This window comes from Saccopteryx bilineata, chromosome 5, assembly GCF_036850765.1.
Source record: "Saccopteryx bilineata isolate mSacBil1 chromosome 5, mSacBil1_pri_phased_curated, whole genome shotgun sequence".
NCBI classification, from domain to species: domain Eukaryota; kingdom Metazoa; phylum Chordata; class Mammalia; order Chiroptera; family Emballonuridae; genus Saccopteryx; species Saccopteryx bilineata.
The window spans coordinates 40,284,019-40,303,751 of record NC_089494.1 but is presented as its reverse complement, the minus strand read 5'-3'; the positions used below and the strand labels follow the sequence as shown (position 1 = coordinate 40,303,751).

The following is a 19,733-nucleotide window of genomic DNA, read 5'->3' as shown; positions in this document are numbered from 1 at the left end:
GATTGTTCTGGCCAGAACTTCTAGCACCACGTTGAATAAGAGTGGAGAGAGTGGACAACCCTGTCTTGTTCCTGATTTAAGGTAGAAAGTCCTCAGTTTTATGCCGTTTAATAGGATGTTGGCTGATGGTTTATCATATATGGCCTTTATCATGTTGAGATATTTTCCTTCTATACCCATTTTGTTGAGAGTCTTAAACATAAAATTGTGTTGTATTTTATCAAAAGCCTTTTCTGCATCTATTGATAAGATCATGTGGTTTTTGTTCTTTGTTTTGTTGATATGGTGTATTACGTTAACCGTTTTGCGTATGTTGAACCATCCTTGAGATTCTGGGATGAATCCCACTTGATCATGATGTATTATTTTTTTAATATGTTGTTGTATTCGGTTTGCCAGTATTTTGTTTAGTATTTTAGCATCTGTATTCATTAGAGATATTGGTCTGTAGTTTTCTTTCTTTGTGCCATCCTTGCCAGGTTTTGGTATGAGGGTTATGTTGGCCTCATAAAATGTGTTTGGAAGTATTGCTTCTTCTTCAATTTTTTGGAAGACTTTGAGTAGAATAGGAACCAAGTCTTCTTTGAATGTTTGATAGAATTCACTAGTATAACCGTCTGGGCCTGGACTTTTATTTTTGGGGAGGTTTTTAATAGTTTTTTCTATTTCCTCCCTGCTGATTGGTCTGTTTAGGCTTTCTGCTTCTTCATGACTCAGTCTAGGAAGGTTGTATTGTTCTAGGAATTTATCCATTTCTTCTAGATTGTTGTATTTGGTGGCATATAATTTTTCATAGTATTCTACAATAATTCTTTGTATATCTATGATGTCTGTGGTGATCTCTCCTCTTTCATTTTGGATTTTATTTATTTGAGTCCTGTGTCTTTTTTCCTTGGTGAGTCTTGCCAAGGGTTTGTCAATTTTGTTGATCTTTTCAAAGAACCAGCTCCTTGTTTTATTGATTTTTTCTATAGTTTTTCTGTTCTCTATTTCATTTATTTCTGCTCTGATTTTTATTATCTCCTTTCTTCGGCTGGTTTTGGGTTGTCTTTGTTCTTCTTTTTCTAGTTCCTTAAGGTGTGAAGTTAAGTGGTTTACTTTGGCTCTCTCTTGTTTGTTCATATATGCCTGAAGTGATATGAACTTTCCTCTTATTACTGCTTTTGCTGCATCCCAGAGATTCTGATATGTCGTATTTTCATTTTCATTTGTCTGTATATATCTTTTGATCTCTGCGCTTATTTCTTCTTTGACCCATTCATTTTTTAGAAGTCTGTTGTTTAGTTTCCACATTTTTGTGGGTTTTTCCCCCTCTTTTTTGCAGTTGAATTCTAGTTTCAAGGCTTTATGATCAGAAAATATGCTTGGTACAATTTCAATTTTTCTAAATTTGCTGATATTGTCTTTGTGGCCCAACATATGGTCAATTCTTGAGAATGTTCCATGTACACTAGAGAAAAATGTATACTCTGTCGCTTTGGGATGAAGTGTCCTGTAGATGTCTATCATATCCAGGTGTTCTAGTATTTCGTTTAAGGCCACTATATCTTTATTGATTCTCTGTTTGGATGACCGATCTAGAGCCGTCAGCGGTGTATTGAGGTCTCCAAGTATGATTGTATTTTTGTTAGTTTTTGTTTTAAGGTCAATAAGTAGCTGTCTTATATATTTTGGTGCTCCTTGGTTTGGTGCATATATATTAAGGATTGTTATGTCTTCTTGATTCAACTTCCCCTTAATCATTATGAAATGACCATTTTTGTCTCTGAGTACTTTTTCTGTCTTGTAGTCAGCATTATTAGATATGAGTATTGCTACACCTGCTTTTTTTTGGGTGTTGTTTGCTTGGAGTATTGTTTTCCAGCCTTTCACTTTGAATTTGTTTTATCCTTGTTGCTTAGATGTGTTTCTTGTAGGCAGCATATAGTTGGATTTTCTTTTTTAATCCATTCTGCTACTCTGTGTCTTTTTATTGGTAAGTTTAATCCATTTACATTGACACTTGTGGGTTCCCTACTGCCATTTTATAAATTGCTTTCTGTTAGTTTTGTATCTAGTTTGATTCTTCTCTTTTGTTTTTCTATCATTTGTTTTTGTTTGTTTGTGTTCCATACTTCTTTCCTCTGTTGCTACCTTTTTTAAGTCAAGTGTTTTTGTGGTGGTTTTTTTAAGGGTGGTTACCATTAAGTAATGAAAAGGGTACCTACCATATTCATTGTAGTACCCTATCTTATAAGTATTTCTGCACTTCATCATCCTTTGCTACTGTTAATCTCCATCCTCTCCCCCCTTTTTTTCCTTTGTTGTCACAGTTTAAGTTTGGTTTTATTGTGTTCTTGGTGGAGCTGTTACTTGTGGTGTTGTTTTCTTTTGTTCTTTGAATCTGGTTGGAAAACCCCCCTTAGTATTTCCTGGAGTGGGGGCTTTCTGTTGATAAATTCTCTCATCTTTTCTGTATTTGTGAATGTTTTTATATCTCCTTCATACTTGAAGGATAGCTTTGATGGGTATAGTATTCTTGGCTGAAAGTTCCTCTCTTTCAGGGCTTTAAATATTGGGGTCCACTCTCTTCTAGCTTGTAGAGTTTCTGCTGAGAAATCTGATGATAATCTAATAGGCCTTCCTTTATATGTTGTACTCTTCTTTTCCCTGGCTGCCTTGAGAATTTTTTCTTTGTCATTGGTTTGTGTCATCTTTATTATGATGTGCCTTGGAGTGGGTTTGTTGGGGTTAAGAAAACTTGGTGTTCTGTTTGCTTCTTGAATTTGAGGCTTTAGTTCCTTCCACAGGCTTGGGAAGTTCTCGTCTATTATTTGTTTGAGTATATTCTCCATTCCATTTTCTTTCTCTTCTCCCTCTGATATACCTATTATTCTTATGTTATTCTTTCTGATGGAGTCAGACAATTCCTGTAGGGCTTTCTCATTTTTTATTATTTTTGAGTCTCTTTCTTCTTCTCTCTGTTGTGCCTCAAGTTGTTTGTCTTCTATTTCACTAATCCTATCTTCAATCTGGGCTGTTCTGTTAGCTAAGCTTGTTACCTCGTTTTTCAGCTCGTGAATTGAGTTTTTCATTTCTGTTTGATTTGTTTTTATAGTTTCAATTTCCTTGGTAATATATTCTTTGTGTTCATTGAGTTGTTTTCTGATCTCCCTATATTGCCTTTCTGTGTTTTCTTGTATATCTCTGAGTATTTTTAAGATTTCTATTTTAAATTCTCTGTCATTTAGCTCCAAGGCTTCCAATATGTTAAGTCTTTTCTCCATAGATTTTTCCACATCTATTTGTGTTACCTCTCTTTCTTTTGTATCCATAATATTCAATTTCCTCTTTCTTATCGGCATCTGAGGGTGGTCTTATTGATAGCACTAATTAGAATTAATAAAGAGTAAAAAGAAAAAAAAAAAAAGGTTTTTAAAACACCCCACAAAAAAAAAACAGTAATAATTTATTATTTCCCCCTTTTTTTCTCTCTTCTCTTTCCCTCCTCTCCCCTCCTCAGGGAAATATCGTGCCTATAATGGAGGGCCTGATTTGGGGTGAAGAGTTCAAGGGGCAAAAAAAAGGAAGTAGGGACCTACTAAATGAAAAAAAAAAAAAAAAAAAAAGGAAGAAAATCTTAGACAAGCATAAGATGATTTGCTTGTAAGTGATGGTCAACTAAGAGATATAATGAGAGGGATAAGAGGGAATCAGAAAAAAGGACCAAAAAAGAATAATAAAGAAGAAAAAATAAAAATAATAAGTAAAAATCTGTTGTATTAAGTGGAGCGAAGACTAAATACAATGGAGACCTTGGGTTGGGAGGACCCAAAATGCCACAAAAATAAACAAACAAGAGAAAAAAAAATAAAAACAAAAGCAAAAAAGAGAAATAAAGCCAAAAAAAAGCCTTGAGTCCCAAATTAACGAATTTGTTCGTGATTGAGGATTATATGGGAGGAAAGTAAAATGAGAAAAGAAAAAACGAATAGAAAGGAAAAATAAGAAAAAGAGAAAAACGAAGGAAGAAATAAAATAGGAGGAGAAAAAAATAAAATAAAGCAAGACAAAAAAAAAAACAAAAAAAAAAACCAAAAGAGGAGAGAGTGAGAGTTAAGTGTTTTGGAGTATAACCTTAAAGGAGGGTGAGGATGAAGAAGAAAAATAAAATGCAACACTCATGGGTAGTGTAGTTCAAGAAAGGGGAAGCATAAGATGGGCAGAGAATAGAAGGACCGAGGTGGAGGAAATAAAGGCAAAAAGATAGAAGAAACAAACAACAACAACAATAACAATAAAAAAATTAGTGGATCAAGTTGTAAAGTCTGTGGGTTTTTCTTGATTTTGAGAGGTTAACTTCTTCCTTTTTCTTTTCTCTCCCTCTTCCTGGTCGATGACTCTGTACCCCAGGCTCTGCCCCTGTGTCACTCTTAGGTAGGGATTTGCAGTTGATGGGATTCTATGGCAATGTCATATAATTGGCTTTAGTCTTGCTGAAAGTAAAGGCTTGTTGGCGTTTGCAGGGTCCAACAATGAGAGAGTTTGCTTTCCTGGATTCTCTCTCCTAGTCCCCCCTTTCTGAATTAGCAGCCTGGTGATCCAGCTATAAGGCTGCAACTGCTTCTGCCTGGGGAGTAAGAGGCTCAAAGAGCTGGGAAATCCCCACTCTATCCCCACTCAGTGCAAGGCTTTGGGAAAGGCTCTGACAGTCAGGGCCTCCAGTGTAATCAGGCGGGGGTGGGAGTCAATTGTTGTCAAGGTGACTGTTCAGCGCCTATCATTTAGTTGGACCTCTCAACCCAGGCTTTCCACACTTTGTAGCCTGTTTTTGCAGGGAAGAAGAGGCACTAGTCTCTGCTTACGACTAGTGTAGTATAGACCTTATTATCTGCCAAGTCCTTCTTGTTAGCGTTTATCCCTGAATATGGAGGCTCTATCAATCAGAAGTTGCCCCCGCCCCTTTAGCGAGAGGCACTAAAAAATATCACGCCTCTTGTCTTGGATCGCTGAACTGAGAGAGATCTTATCAATTAGAACCGAGGGTGCGCAGATTTTATGGGTTAAGCTAATATCAGTGATTGGGTCGCAGCTGTGCCCCCAAACGTATTTTAGGCTGCCTGCGCGCGCCCCTCCCCCAATGCTTGATTGTTAGCTTGAATGGCTGGGTGAGGTGCCCCGCCCACGGAGAGAATCTCCCAAGCCTCTCCCGCTAGCCCCGCCGCTGGCGGCTGGACCGCACCAGGCGCAGGATAATGGAGCCCCCTGGGTGTGCGGGCCAGCAGGGCGCCCTGGGCACGTGGAATGCCCAAGGCATGCACGCGAGTGGGGCGCTCCGGGCACCGGTGGCTGGCGACCCCCACTCGCAGTGTGCGGGCCGCTGGGAACGTCAGCGGTGCTCAACCAGACCAGGCGCGCGCGCGGCGGCTCGTGGCGGCCGCTCGCGGTGGCGGTTCGCAGCGGCCGCTCGCGGCGGCTCGCGGTTCCCAAGTATATGGGCTGACTCACCGCAGGCGCACTCCCTTGCGGCTTGAATGAGCGTCGCTGCTGCGGTAGCTTCCTCCACACCCTCGTCTCTCAGATTCAAGTGATAACAGTCCTTTTGCTTTCAGTTTGTGTGGAACTCCGGAATGCTCCGAGGATAAATTTTTCTGTTTCTAGTTGATAAATTTGTTGTGATTTAGGGGAGAGCTGTCAGACGCGCTTCTCACGGCGCCATTTCCGTGACGTCACTCTGGGATTTTTTTGATAACTGTTTTGATCTCATTTTCTGTAATCGATCTGTTTAGGTTTTCTGATTCTTACAGATTGATTTTTTGGAAGATTGTATGTTTCAAAAAATTTGTCCATTTCATCTAGGTTCTCTAGTTTTTTTGACATACAGTATTCATAGTATTTTCTTACAATATTTTGTATTTCTGTTGTGTCAGTTGTTTTTCCACTCTCATTTCTAATTTTATTTATTTGAGTCCTCTCTCTTTTTTTCTGGCTGAGTCTAGTTAAAGGTTCATCGATCTTGTTTACCTTTCCAAAGAACCAGCTTCTGGTCTCATTGATCCTCTGTATTGTTTCTTTAGCCTCTATGTCATTTATTTCCACTCTGATCTTTACTATTTCCTTCCTTCTACTACCCCTGGGCTTTACTTGCTGTTCTTTTTCTAGTTCTTTTAGATGTAGGGTCAAATTATTATTATTATTATTATTTTTAATAATTTTATTTTTTTAATGGGGTGACATCAATAAATCAGGATACATATATTCAAAGATAACAAGACCAGGGTATCTTGTCATTCAATTATGATGCATACCCGTCACCCAAAGTCAGATTGTCCTCTGTCACCTTCTATCTTGTTTTCTTTGTGCCCCTCCCCGTCCCCCTTTCCCTCTCCCATTCCCCCCTCCCCCCCGTAACCACCACACTCTTATCAATGTCTCTTAGTTTCACTTTTATGTCCCACCTACGTATGGAATAATGCAGTTCCTGGTTTTTTCTGATTTACTTATTTTGCTTCGTATCATGTTATCTAGATCCCACCATTTTGCTGTAAATGTTCCGATGTCATCATTTCTTATGGCTGAGTAGTATTCCATAGTGTATATGTGCCACATCTTCTTTATCCAGTCATCTATTGATGGGCTTTTTGGTTGTTTCCATGTCCTGGCCACTGTGAACAATGCTGCAATAAACATGGGGCTACATGTGTCTTTACGTATCAATGTTTCTGAGTTTTTGGGGTATATACCCAGTAGAGGGATTGCTGGGTCATAAGGTAGTTCTATTTTCAGTTTTTTGAGGAACCACCATACTTTCTTCCATAATGGTTGTACTACTTTACATTCCCACCAACAGTGGATGAGGGTTCCTTTTTCTCCACAACCTCTCCAACATTTGCTATTACCTGTCTTGCTAATAATAGCTAATCAAACAGGTGTGAGGTGGTATCTCATTGCTGTTTTGATTTGCATTTCTCTAATAGCTAAAGAAGATGAGCATCTTTTCATATATCTGTTGGCCATTTGTATTTCTTCCTGGGAGAAGTGTCTGTTCATATCCTCTTCCCATTTTTTTATGGGATTGTTTGTTTGTTTGTTGTTGAGTTTTATGAGTTCTTTGTATATTTTGGATATTAGGCCCTTATCTGAGCTGTTGTTTGAAAATATCATTTCCCATTTAGTTGGCTGTCTGTTTATTTTGTTATCAGTTTCTCTTGCTGAGCAAAAACTTCTTAGTCTGATGTAGTCCCATTCATTAATTTTTGCCTTCACTTCTCTTGCCATTGGAGTCAAATTCATAAAATGCTCTTTAAAACCCAGGTCCATGAGTTGAGTACCTATGTCTTCTTCTATATACTTAATTGTTTCAGGTCTTATGTTTAGATCTTTGATCCATTTTGAGTTAATTTTAGTACAGGGGGACAAACTGTAGTCCAGTTTCATTCTTTTGCATGTGGCTTTCCAGTTTTCCCAGCACCATTTATTGAAGAGGCTTTCTTTTCTCCATTGTGTGTTGTTGGCCCCTTTATCAAAAATTATTTGACTATATATATGTGGTTTTATTTCTGGACTTTCTATTCTGTTCCATTGGTCTGAGTGTCTATTTTTCTGCCAATACCATGCTGTTTTGATTGTCGTGGCCCTATAATAGAGTTTGAAGTCAGGTATTGTAATGCCCCCAGCTTCATTCTTTTTCTTTAGGATTGCTTTGGCTATTCGGGGTTTTTTATAGTTCCATATAAATCTGATGATTTTTTGCTCTATTTCTTTAAAAAACGTCATTGGAAGTTTGATGGGAATTGCATTGAATTTGTATATTGCTTTGGGTAATATAGCCATCTTGATTATATTTATTCTTCCTAGCCAAGAACAAGGTATATTCTTCCATCTCATTATATCTTTTTCAATTTCCCTTAACAATGGTTTATAGTTTTCATTATGTAAGTCCTTTACATTCTTTGTTATGTTTATTCCTAAGTATTTTATTTTTTTTGTTGCAATCGTGAAGGGGATTATCCTTTTGAGTTCTTTCTCAGTTGTTTCATTGTTGGCATATAGAAAGGCTATTGACTTCTGAATGTTAATTTTGTATCCTGCGACCTTACTGTTTTGGCTTATTGTTTCTAGTAGTCTTTTTGTGGATTCTTTGGGGTTTTCGAGGGTCAAATTATTTATTTGAGCTTTTTCTAGCTTCTTAAGGTATGCCTGTAATGCTATGAATGTCCCTCAGGACTGCTTTTGCTGTGTCCCATAAATTTTGAGTTGATGTATGCTCATTATCATTCCTTTCTAGGAATTTTTTTATTTCTTCTTTGATCTCATTGTTAATCCATTCATTATTTAATAACATGCTATTTAGTTTCCAAGTGTTTGAGTATTTTTCAGTTTTTCTGTTGTGGTTGATTTCTAGTTTCATGCCATTGATATCAGAGAAAATGCTTGATATGATTTCAATCTTCTTAAAATTGTTGAGACCGCTTTTGTGCCCTAACATGTGGTCTATCCTAGAGAACGTACCATGAGCACCTGAAAAGAATGTATATTCTGCTGCTTAGGGTGAAAGGTTCTGAAGATGTCCATTAAATTGAGTTGATCTAGTGTGTCCTTTTAAGTCTGCTGTTTCTTTGTTAATTTTCTTTCTTGAGGATCTATCTAGTGATGTTAGTGGGGCATTTCAATCCCCTACTATTATAGTATTGCTGTTAATCTTGCCCTTTATATCCATCAAAGTCTGCTTTATATATTTAGGTGCTCCTATATTAGGTGCGTAGATATTCATAATGGTTATATCTTCCTGTTGGATTTCTCCCTTTATCATTATGTAGTGTCCTTCTTTATCTCTTACTATAGCCTTTGTTTTAAAGTCCATTTATTCTGATATAAGTATTTCTACCCCGGCTTTTTTTTCATTTCCATTTGCATGAAATTTTTTTTTCAATCCTTTTACCTTCAGTCTATGTGCATCTTTTGTTTTAAGGTATGTCTCTTGAAGACAGCATATGTATGGGTCCTGTTTTCTTATCCACGCAGCTACCCTATGTCTTTTGATTGGATCATTTAATCCATTTACATTTAAGGTTATTATTGATATATAGTTGTTTATTGCCATTTTATTCCTTAAAGCTGTATTCCTCTTTTGCTATATTCTTTGATCTGTTTACAACAGGCTCCTTAGCATTTCTTGCAGCATTGGTTTGGTTGTAGTGAATTCCTTGAGGTTTTTTTTTGTTTGTTTGTTTTTTGTCTGGAAAGCTTTTTATTTCTCTTTCAATTTTAAATGATAGCATTGCTGGAAAAAGTAGTCTTGGTTGTAGGTTCTTGTTCTGCATTACTTTGAATATTTCTTGCCATTCTCTTCTGGCCTCAAGTGTTTCTGTTGAGAAGTCTGATGTCATCCTTATGCGGTCTCCTTTGTAAGTGATAACCTTTTTTTCTCTAACAGATTTTAATATTTTTTCTTTATCACTTAGCTTTGGTATTTTAATTATGATGTGTCTTGGTATAGATTTCTTTGGGTTTCTCTTTAATGGAGTTCTCTGTGCTTCTTGAACTTGTGAAATGTTTTCCTGCATTAATTTACAGAAGTTTTCAGCTACGATTTGTTTGAACAAAGTTTCTATCCCTTGTTCTTTCTCTTTTTCTTTAGGAACCCCTATGATACAGATGTTATTTCTCTTCATGTTGTCACAGAATTCTCAGAGTTTCCTCAGACTTTTTGAGTCACTTTTCTTTTTTCTGCTCTGCTTCTGTGCCTTCATTTATCTTGTCCTCTAACTCACTGAATCAATCCTCAGCTTCATCCATCCTGCTTTTAATTCCTTCCATTGTGGTCTTCAATTCTGATATTGTATTTGTCATTTCTGACTGATTCTTTTTTATTATTTCAATTGTTTTGCTATCTATTTATTTAGGTGTTCATAATGACCATCTATTATTGTTCTAAGCCCTTTGAACATCCTAATAATCACTATTTTAAACTCTGCATCCAGTAATTTGGTTATATCTGACTCATTCATGTCCTTCTCTAGGGATTTCTTTTGATTCATTTGGGTTGCATTTCTTTGCCTGCCTATTTTCTCTGTGTATAAAAAGGGTTTGGCCACTGGAGTCCAATGTGTGTTGCCTCTGTGCTCCCTAGGTGTGGTCTGTCTGCAGGCCTGCCACCCCCTCTGCCACTGCCTAGGGTGTCCAGGTATGGGGTTGCCAGCACCTGCCTGCTGTGGCTGTTGCTGCAGTTTCCACCTCTCCTCCAGGGGAGGGGCTATGTTCACATGCCTAGCTCTACAAGCCTCAGTTGGTCTCGGCCTTCACCCTGCCCCTCGGGTAGGGTTGCACAATGCACTCGGGCCACAAGCCTAGGCATCAAGGGCAGGGGTGAGTACATTTGTTCAGCTGCAGATCTCCACCTTTTCCCGGGCTTTCACCCCAACCATGTGGGCAGAGCCAGCTGGCATGTAGGGCCACAAGCCTTTGCTTCGCAAGTCCAGTGAGGCTGTGTGCCTATGCGCCCTTGCTCAGCAGCAGATCTCTGCCTGTTCCCGGGCTCCCACCCTTCCCCCACAGGTGGGGTTGCAGGCCAGCTCGCAGCTGGGCTGGACAGCTTTCGCACATCCCTCCACCCCCACTGGGCTAGACTGAGCTCATGCCAGGCCCTAGGCGTGGCCGGCCAGGCTTACACCCCTGCAGAGGGAACTGCACTTCCATGACTCCTGCTCTCCAGCAAGCCCTCAGCCATGTTGGTAGGGGTACTGCAGCTCAGATCCTAACACTCCATACTGTTGTCCTGAAAGCTCCCTCCTTCTAAGCAGCTCTGCTCTGAGTGCCCTTGGAGAGCTTGTTTGGCTGGTATCCTGCTTCCCTTTGCTGGTATTGCTGGTTCCAGGGAAAATATTCACTTCAGATTTGAGGAGTGACTCAGCCCAGGGGTTAGGGTGGCTCTCCCTCAAAGTGTTTCTCCCTGTGCCTCCTAGATTACACTCTCTTTCTGCTGCTCTGGTCCTCTCCTCTCTCCCTGTCCCCTAGAGCCCCAGGTGGGTGGTTGTGAGAGGTTTTCTGTGTGGTCCCTTTAAGAAGAATCCTGGGTCTGGGAAAACTGTCTCTTTCTCAAAAACAGTATTCTGACTTGTTTTGTAGCTAAATACTGTCCATACGCCTCTTCTAGACTCTGGGGCTGCAGGCTGGGGCTTTGTTCCTGGGGCCCAGGTCCCTCCTCCCTCTGCTAAACTCACTTCCTGCCATGTGAGTCTCTCTGGGCTGCCGTTTGCTCTGGGGAGCTGGGCAGCCCTCTCCATGTTTCCACTTTTCCTACCAGTCTCAGTGAGCTTCTTCAGTGATCCTTGGTTGAAGAGTCCTCTTAGTTTAGTCTAAAGTTGGTTTTTCCAGATGATGGTTCTTAAAATTAAGTTGTATCCACTTTGGTTCTGGGAGTTGGAAGTTGGTGTGTCCGCCTACTCCATCACCATCTTGCTGCCTCCTCAAACAATTATTTTTGATGTATCATTTTTTGTGTTCTCTCTCTCTTTCACTCTCCATCCTTCCATCCCTCTATAAACTTTTAAAAGTTAAGTGCTCATCCCCATTCTTCTTCCCAAAATGGTAGCCTGTATTAGTCAGAGAACATTTCTAGACCCGTGTTTCTTAGTCCTTGTTAGATCCAGGAGATCTTTTTATAACTGGGAGGAAGTTTGAAGGTTGTCTAGTCCAGCATCTCTTCATTTTAGAGATGACATTAAGGCTTTTATTACTCAAAACAGTTTACTAGTCCTTAATGTTTCTGGATCCCTTGGGTCCAGAAACTAGAGGAGAAGACTTTATTTCTCCTAAGTTTCTTTTTTGACTGTGACTTGGTTCTGTCACAGTCAAAAAAGAAACTTTATAATATATATATATATATATATATATATATATATATATATAAAAATTTCAATATATATTTATATGGTTTCTATGTTCTCCAAGCTGGTTTGCTTTATAGCTCTTTTGGCCTCTTGTAAAACTACAAATAAATAATGTAAATCTAGTTGCACTTTTACAAAAACAGCTGAAGTAGTGTTCCATCTCAAATTATTTGAAGTCACTTAAATGAGATTGACCCCAAGTGATATTTACTTCAAAATATCCTAAAAATCAACAGGCATTTTTATAAATGATATACAATACATTTTAAATAGCATAAAATATATTAGTGTTAATTTTTTTTAATTATCTTGATTATTGACCTTCGTAAGGTTGAATATCTGAATGTATTCCAACAATGTAAATTGCTGACTATTATCTTCTTGCTTAGTTGTTGACATAATAAAATCTTTCTTTCTGCATAATCATATTTCAATAAAACAGAAACTTACCTCATGAACCCAAAGACGTTTAATTGCTGCTGTATTTTCTGCTGTTTCTGGTCTTGACAGACAGATACCCTGAATGACACGGGAGAAGTCACGAAGGTTGAACAAGTAGTGAGATTTAGCTGGAGTAGGCAAGAGATTCTTCATTGCTTCTTTATACAAATTCATTGTACCATACACAATTTGTGTGGTCAAATCTAGAAAATCATCTGGAAATTTGTAACTTAAAATTTTAAATAAAAAGAAAAGAATGTTAGTCAATATAGAGTTATAGCACATAACTATTTTGCATGCCTAACAAAATTTTTATTTTGATTAAATCAATGAATTTAGTTTATATATTTACAATTTCTTATAATAATATAATTTTTACTTATTTTATTTTTTATTAATTTTTTTGCAAGAGAGACAGAGAGAGGGACAGACAGGGATAGACAGGAATGGAGGGAGATAAGAAGCATCAAGTCTCTGTTGCAGCACCTTAGTTGTTCATTGATTGCTTTTTCATATGTGCATTGACAGGGTGAAGGGGGGCTACAGCAGGGCGAGTGACCTCTTGCTCAAGCCAGTGACCTTGGGCTCAAGCCAGTGACCATGGGGTCATGTCTATGATCCCACGCTCTGGCCAGTGACCCCTGACTCAAGCCAGAGGATCCCATGCTCAAGCTGGCCACCTCAGGGCTTTGAACCTTGGTTTTTTGTGTCCCAGGCCAACACACTATTCCTTGCGCCATTGCCTGGTCAGGCATGAAATTTTTACTTATTTTAAAGTTATATTCCATTCATTATTTTATGTTCAAAGGAACTCAAGAGTAGCAGAACCAACTTAACGGACCTTGAACTACATAAATAAGTGAACAGAAAAGCTAAACAAGGAACTCAGATTACATAACTCAAATCCAAGATCCACTAAACAAATAAGTCCTAACCTCTTTCACTCCCTGGCAGTCTCAACTGCATATATATAGAATCCCTGAAGAACACTGGTGAAACAAGTATTTTCAGATAAAAGGAAGAAATAAAAATGTAGAAAAAAACAAGGAAAAGAAAAAGGAGAGTTAAAGTGAAGGTTAGGGAAATTGTGAGCCAGGATAAAAAGTAGAGGAGGAGGCAAAGGGCATGATTGGGGTAGAACAAACATGGGGAAAAAGTATTCATTTGGAAAGACTCTCTCTCTTTAACCTCTGCTTTGACCAGGAGCCAGCTGTCCTCTATCATCACAGGATAGGGCAAGGAATGACAATTTCCTGACACTGGACATCAGGGAGCCGAGACTTGCACTGCTTAGGTCTGCTAGACTCTGCACATCTAGTGGAGAAGCACCAAGTGTCCAGAGCTAGGGAGCAAAATTTCCGCAGGGCATAGGTTCCAAGGTTATAGTCAAACTTGGATATGGACACCCCTTGGAAATGAAAGAGTTCTAGACGTATCAAAGTCACAGGATAAACCTGACATATCTTCCCATCATTATTGCACTATGATGAAAATTCAAAATACTGATGATTCCAACATGAACATATTATACAGCAGAATGCAAAATTTTTGCGGAGTTTTAGGCTAAACTCCAAGATTTCAGACAGGAAGAAAGGAAGGAAGGAGAAAGGAAGAAAGAAAGAAGAGAGTAGTGGAGGGGAAGCAATGAGCAATATTATTTATTATCTTTTCCTATTCTAAGGATACTTTTGTGAAAAAGTTTAAGAAGCACTACTCATATTGGTATATTTTCAAAAGATTTTATTCCACCTTAACGAAAAAACAAATATATTTAAAATTACTTACCAGGTTTTAAAATGCCAAGTTAAGATTCTAGAGAAGATTGTAAACATGGATTTATCATTAAACTCATTGATTGTTATAATATTGAAATGTCGCATGAATCGAGGAGTTACTGGATTTCGACCACCACCTATATATTAAAAAGGATAACTCTTAACGTTAATATATACCAGAGTATTACCTCTAATATTTTAGAGCATAAAATAACTTTAAAAATGGACAAATCAGTGGCACACTGAGAAGTTAAGAGTAATAAGTTGGTTGGATAACCCTGACCTGAGAAAAGGATCCCCCTCAAACTCAAGGTTTGGTTTTCTAGTTGAATTATCTGAATGAATCAACTAATTAGACAAAATCTTGGGTCAGATAGATGTTAGCAAAAGAAATCAGACAGAAGGAGCCATTGGTCACCTTCTCTAGGACTTAAAACCCAAATGAACATCCTCATTACAATAAAATATTAAGATACATTATACAATATTAATATTAGGTAAACCCGAATGAACAAACTTTAGGATCCTCCCATGCATCTGAAATTCAGCACAACGTTGGCATAATTCTTTTCCCACATCTTAAGTGAATTTTCCTAACGTTAGTCTATGTGGTTCATGTGGCTACTTCACTGGCTGCTCACATTTTTGAAACTTTGGGGATTATCTCACTTTTATGAAATAATGATTACATTTTCAAATAGAGTCCTTTATAACTGACTTAGAATGTAACATGCCATTTTACAAAATTGATTAATATTATCTTTATATATATATATAGACAAATTGTAATTGTGTTTTGAAGGGATTCTATCATGAAACCTTTGGTTGAAAAAGTGGTTTTAAAAGTGTATAATATCTCTAATATATATTTGCATAAAATTATATGAGTTCATATTTTATGTTTTCTTTAAAAAGTAAATATTTTGTTTTTCTTGGAATTATACAGTGCTGCATCTGAAAACATGAGCAAAGTGTGACAGCATAGAACTCATAGTCTAAGGATCAAAACAGTTGTGTATGTCTACGTATTAAGAATATCATAACGAACATGGATTTACCTGGGCAAGTTTAAGAAGAGGCTGAAAGGGTTGCAGAAGGAAAGATGAAGATCATATCCCCCAGCTTGTCTTTACCCATTCCTCCCAGAGAACATTCAGAAACATTTTCAGGAAAGGGGTCCAAGAAGAAAAGATATTTAATGGATTCAGTCTAATTTTCTGTCCAGTCCCTGAAGAGGCAGGGAAAAGCAGACTCATAGTACAAATAACTGGCTTGCAGGGGTGGACGAAAGACAAAGTAGAACTGAAGTTTGTGATCCAGGAGCAACAGTCTTACTTATGGGAGAGAGAAAGAGAGAGAGAGAGAGAGAGAGAGAGAGAGAGAGAGCTGAGAGCAATTACTGACTCAACAAACTATCTATGTTACAGGTCAGATAAAGGTAAGGGAGTTCAGAGGCAAATTCCAGAGAGCTTTCTGGAAGAAATAGTGCATTGAGAAAGGGAGTTTTTAAAAAAGTAGAATACCAATGTGAGTTCAGGAAAAGGATAATTAAAGATGTCCAGTTAGGTGAATCAAGCCATTTTAGATATTCCAGAATAAAGATTTCTTCTACATGGAGGTTCATTTCAGTTCATTAATTTCTCTAGGAAAATGTAAAGGGTATTTTGGAGTTAATTTTTTCAGCTATTTTCTTCTTAAATTTCTTTCAACAGCCTGTCTAACTCCAGAGACTCCCTAGAATGGAAATAGATTGGAGTAGAGAAAAGGAGATCTCTGAAGCAGAGGTGTTTCACACAGTGGAAACTTTAAGGAATGAAACAGGGAAATGAATTACCCAAGGGGATCTGGTATCTCAGAATGCAGGGACAGGAAATGCAAAACAAAGTCCCCTAAGGTAAGAGCAAAGGGATTTGGAGAGCTAGTGGAAGAATGGCTTCAACCAAGGCAACCCACTTTGCAGTACTTACCATTGTGTACACTCCCTTAGGTCACAATGTGTACACATAGAAACTATATATATATACACAATGCACTGTAACTCAACTCATCCAATCGAGTTTCTCTTTTTCCAGTTATTTCTTTAGACAGAACCAGAGTGATTTTCAATCTGAATAATCAGCAACAGAAAATGTACCTGGAGGTCCCATAGCACACATGATTTGAATGTCCACTAATTTAATCACAGAACAATCTTTGAGGTCGTACCAATTCCAGTGGTCTAACCACTGTCTCAGTAACTCAATGGGAGGCTGAGCCCCATATACCTCCCGAGCAGGCATATTGACATCATCTACAAAGACAACCTGACAATGACAAGAGAACAGGTATTAGAAAATATTAATATCTTACTCTCATGTCCTATTGTGTAAATAATGTTCAGGCCAAGAATTGGATCATCATCTTATAGAATATCTATATGGAATGTGATAGTTCCTTTTCAAATCAAAAATCACACCCCTTAGCATCCATGCTTCTAAGGAATAGGGAGACAGTTTTATTACTAACTTTTATAGGTTAGGCGTCTAGAACTTATTAATCCTGTTATTCCATTTGTTTCTCAATACGCTTTCCCTTTTTTCCTTGTACAACCTCAATACCTTAAAATAAACAAGAAATTTGTAATTTTAAAATGAGTACAACCTCTGAGTGATGAGAGTGAAGTTGGGAAGGGTGTTCTTGGTAGAGGAACACAAGTCAATTGGAAGCTGTGATATTATAGGTCTAGAAAAGCAAGCAACAAAGTCTCTGCTTAATAAAAATGTGCATGAGAGAATTGGGAAAGTAAGTTCCCAGATGAATATTCTATTTTTAATTTAAAGGGCAACTGCTTATTTTAAATGTCAAATTCTCTAATGAACATACAAATATGCACACAATATTAAGGAAAATTTTAAATTATAATTTGTGATTTAAAAAAAAAGAACTGTACAAAAAGATGTCAGTCCCAGTATACGTAGTTTCCTTGTTCTGAGTGTAGCAGTGTGCATGAATATGACCCGTGAAGTGCCGTATGTATAGAAACAGAGCAATTACCATTCTCTTGCCCAAAGGAGGACCAAAAACTCCCTTTCTTCTTTTGTCCAATTTTGACATGATAATATTCTGAGTTTGTGCTGCTGTAGTTTGCGCTGAGAAGTTAATTAGCAGAGGCTTGTAGATATCTTTATTGAGTTGATTTAAAAGGAAGTTCTATATAATTGGAAATAATAAAAAGAATCATAGTTGGAATTATGCTTTGACATTTCAAAATAAATATTAAACACCACTGTTGACAAATTTAACCTGAGAGTATCTTAACAATGTAAAAGAAAATGAAATCAATAAAAATAACAGTTACTATATCAATGTTGTATCTCTTTGTGTCCAGGCGACACATGTAGTTTCTCTGATTTCCAAAACCTCCATGCAGATTACACATTTCTCCTTAACATGAAGTCACAGGGACTTAGAGGTTAAGAAACTCGCTTAAGGTTCTCAGGGGCAGGGCAAGAATTTAGACAGCCACTTGTATCTCTCCAGATGAATGTTCTTTTTAATGCAGGTTATTATCTTTCCACTTCAATACCAAGCTATCTGATTGCAAGTTAGAAAGCTTAAATAATACAATTGTATTTTCAAATTGGAATTCACTGGAAAGTCGGTGCAATTACAATAATTCTTAATCAAGATGTTGTGTTCTACAAACCATTTTGTAGAAGATAATGAAATAAAAAAATGTTTACAATATATTAGGCAGAAAAAAGTAGATTACAAAATAAAATGAAAAATAAAAGTATGTTTTCAATTTTGTTTAGAGCAATGTTGTTTTTGTCTGACCAGTTTATTACCTGGGCTGTATTTGATGGGCATACAAATGTCAATAGGCTTTATTTTTCTCCCTTAATCATATCAAGTCTCCATTCCCTGACTCTTGATGATATCTTAGATAAGTCTCTTAGCTTTTTGTACACTTTCAGTTGTTTCTTTTCTTTTTTTTTTCCAGTCAGTGTTCATTATTTAATCACTGTTAGGCATTTATAGTTATTCATTGGAATGTTATTGTTATACATTTGAAGTCACTCAATGTCATTGTTATTTGTATTGGAATGTGTTTTTCACAATAAGTTATTTAGGAGCTGTTATGTGGCAGTGGCTAAGAAAGTCAGTAGGACCCTCTTTTCAGAAATGGGAAACTAGAAAGCCTGTTCATGAGGCTGTCATTGGAATCTCCTAAGATAGCCTAGTGACTGGTTCAAAGCGTCTAAAAAGAATGTAAAAAGAAAGATCACCTGGGGCCTTGGCCAGTTGGCTCAGTGTTAGAGTGTCTGCTAGGCATGTGGAAGTCTTGGTTTTGATTCCCAGTCAGGGCACACAGAAGTGACTATCTGCTTTTCTACCCCTCCCCCTCCTCTCTCTCTTTCTCTCCTCTCTCTCTCTTCCTCTCCCACAGCCATGGCTCTGTTTGAACAAGTTGGCCCTGGGCATTGAAGTTGGCTCTGTGGCTTTGCTTCAGGCACTAAAGTAGCTCATTCCAAGCAATGAAGCAGAGGCCTCAGATGGGCAGAGCCTGGTTGGGGCACATGCGGGAACATGCAGGAATCTGTTTCTGGCCTCTCATTTAATAATAAAAAAAGAAAGATCACCTGGAATTCTCTTCAGAAGAAAAAAGTGCTAAAGATAATAGGCAATGCCCCTTCTAAGCAAAATCCCAACAAATAACCTACTGGTAATAAATTGATAAATATTTTAATCCATGAGTTGTATATATCTAAGATTAAAAAAATGGTCTTTTAAAGCTAAAAAATAAATCCTGTCCAAACCAACACACTGTGATTCAAAATCACAGTCTAAACTTCTCCCTTCCCAAGACATAGGTACTAAACTCATGGACCTGGGTTTTAAAGAGCATTTTATGAATTTGACTCCAATGGCAAGAGAAGTGAAGGCAAAAATTAATGAATGAGACTACATCAGACTAAGACGTTTTTGCTCAGCAAGAGAAACTGATAACAAAATAAACAGACAGCCAACTAAATGGGAAATGATATTTTCAAACGACAGCTCAGATAAGGGCCTAATATCCAAAATATACAAAGAACTCATAAAACTCAACGACAAACAAACAAACAATCCAATAAAAAAATGGGAAGAGGATATGAACAGACACTTCTCCCAGGAAGAAAGACAAATGGCCAACAGGTATATGAAAAGATGCTCATCTTCATTAGTTATTAGAGAAATGCAAATCAAAACTGCAATGAGATACCTCACACCTGTTAGTTTAGCTATTATTAACAAGACAGGTAATAGCAAATGTTGGAGAGGCTGTGGAGAAAAAGGAACCCTCATCCAATGTTGGTGGGAATGTAAAGTAGTACAACCATTATGGAAGAAAGTATGGTGGTTCCTCAAAAAACTGCAAATAGAACTACCTTATGACCCAGCAATCCCTCTACTGGGTATATATCCCAAAAACTCAGAAACATTGATATGTAAAGACACATGCAGCCCCGTGTTCATTGCAGCGTTGTTCACAGTGGCCAGGACATGGAAACAACCAAAAAGCCCGTCAATAGATGACTGGATAAAGAAGATGTGGCACATATACACTATGGAATACTACTCAGCCATAAGAAATGATGACATCGGATCATTTACAGCAAAATGG

The 19,733-nt window shown here is 37.7% G+C and overlaps 1 protein-coding gene across 1 annotated transcript in view; it reads right to left on the bottom strand.

Annotated features, from left to right (window-relative positions):
• Nucleotides 1-19,733, bottom strand: part of LOC136338635 (dynein axonemal heavy chain 7) — a 290,684-nt gene that overhangs the window by 115,605 nt on the left and 155,346 nt on the right. The window contains exons 37-40 of the mRNA XM_066281198.1: nucleotides 17,120-17,275; nucleotides 16,221-16,389; nucleotides 14,097-14,223; nucleotides 12,321-12,540 (exon numbers count right to left, since the gene is read on the bottom strand). Of these exons, the coding sequence (XP_066137295.1) occupies nucleotides 12,321-12,540; nucleotides 14,097-14,223; nucleotides 16,221-16,389; nucleotides 17,120-17,275 (672 nt within the window). The remainder of the gene's footprint in view (nucleotides 1-12,320; nucleotides 12,541-14,096; nucleotides 14,224-16,220; nucleotides 16,390-17,119; nucleotides 17,276-19,733) is intronic.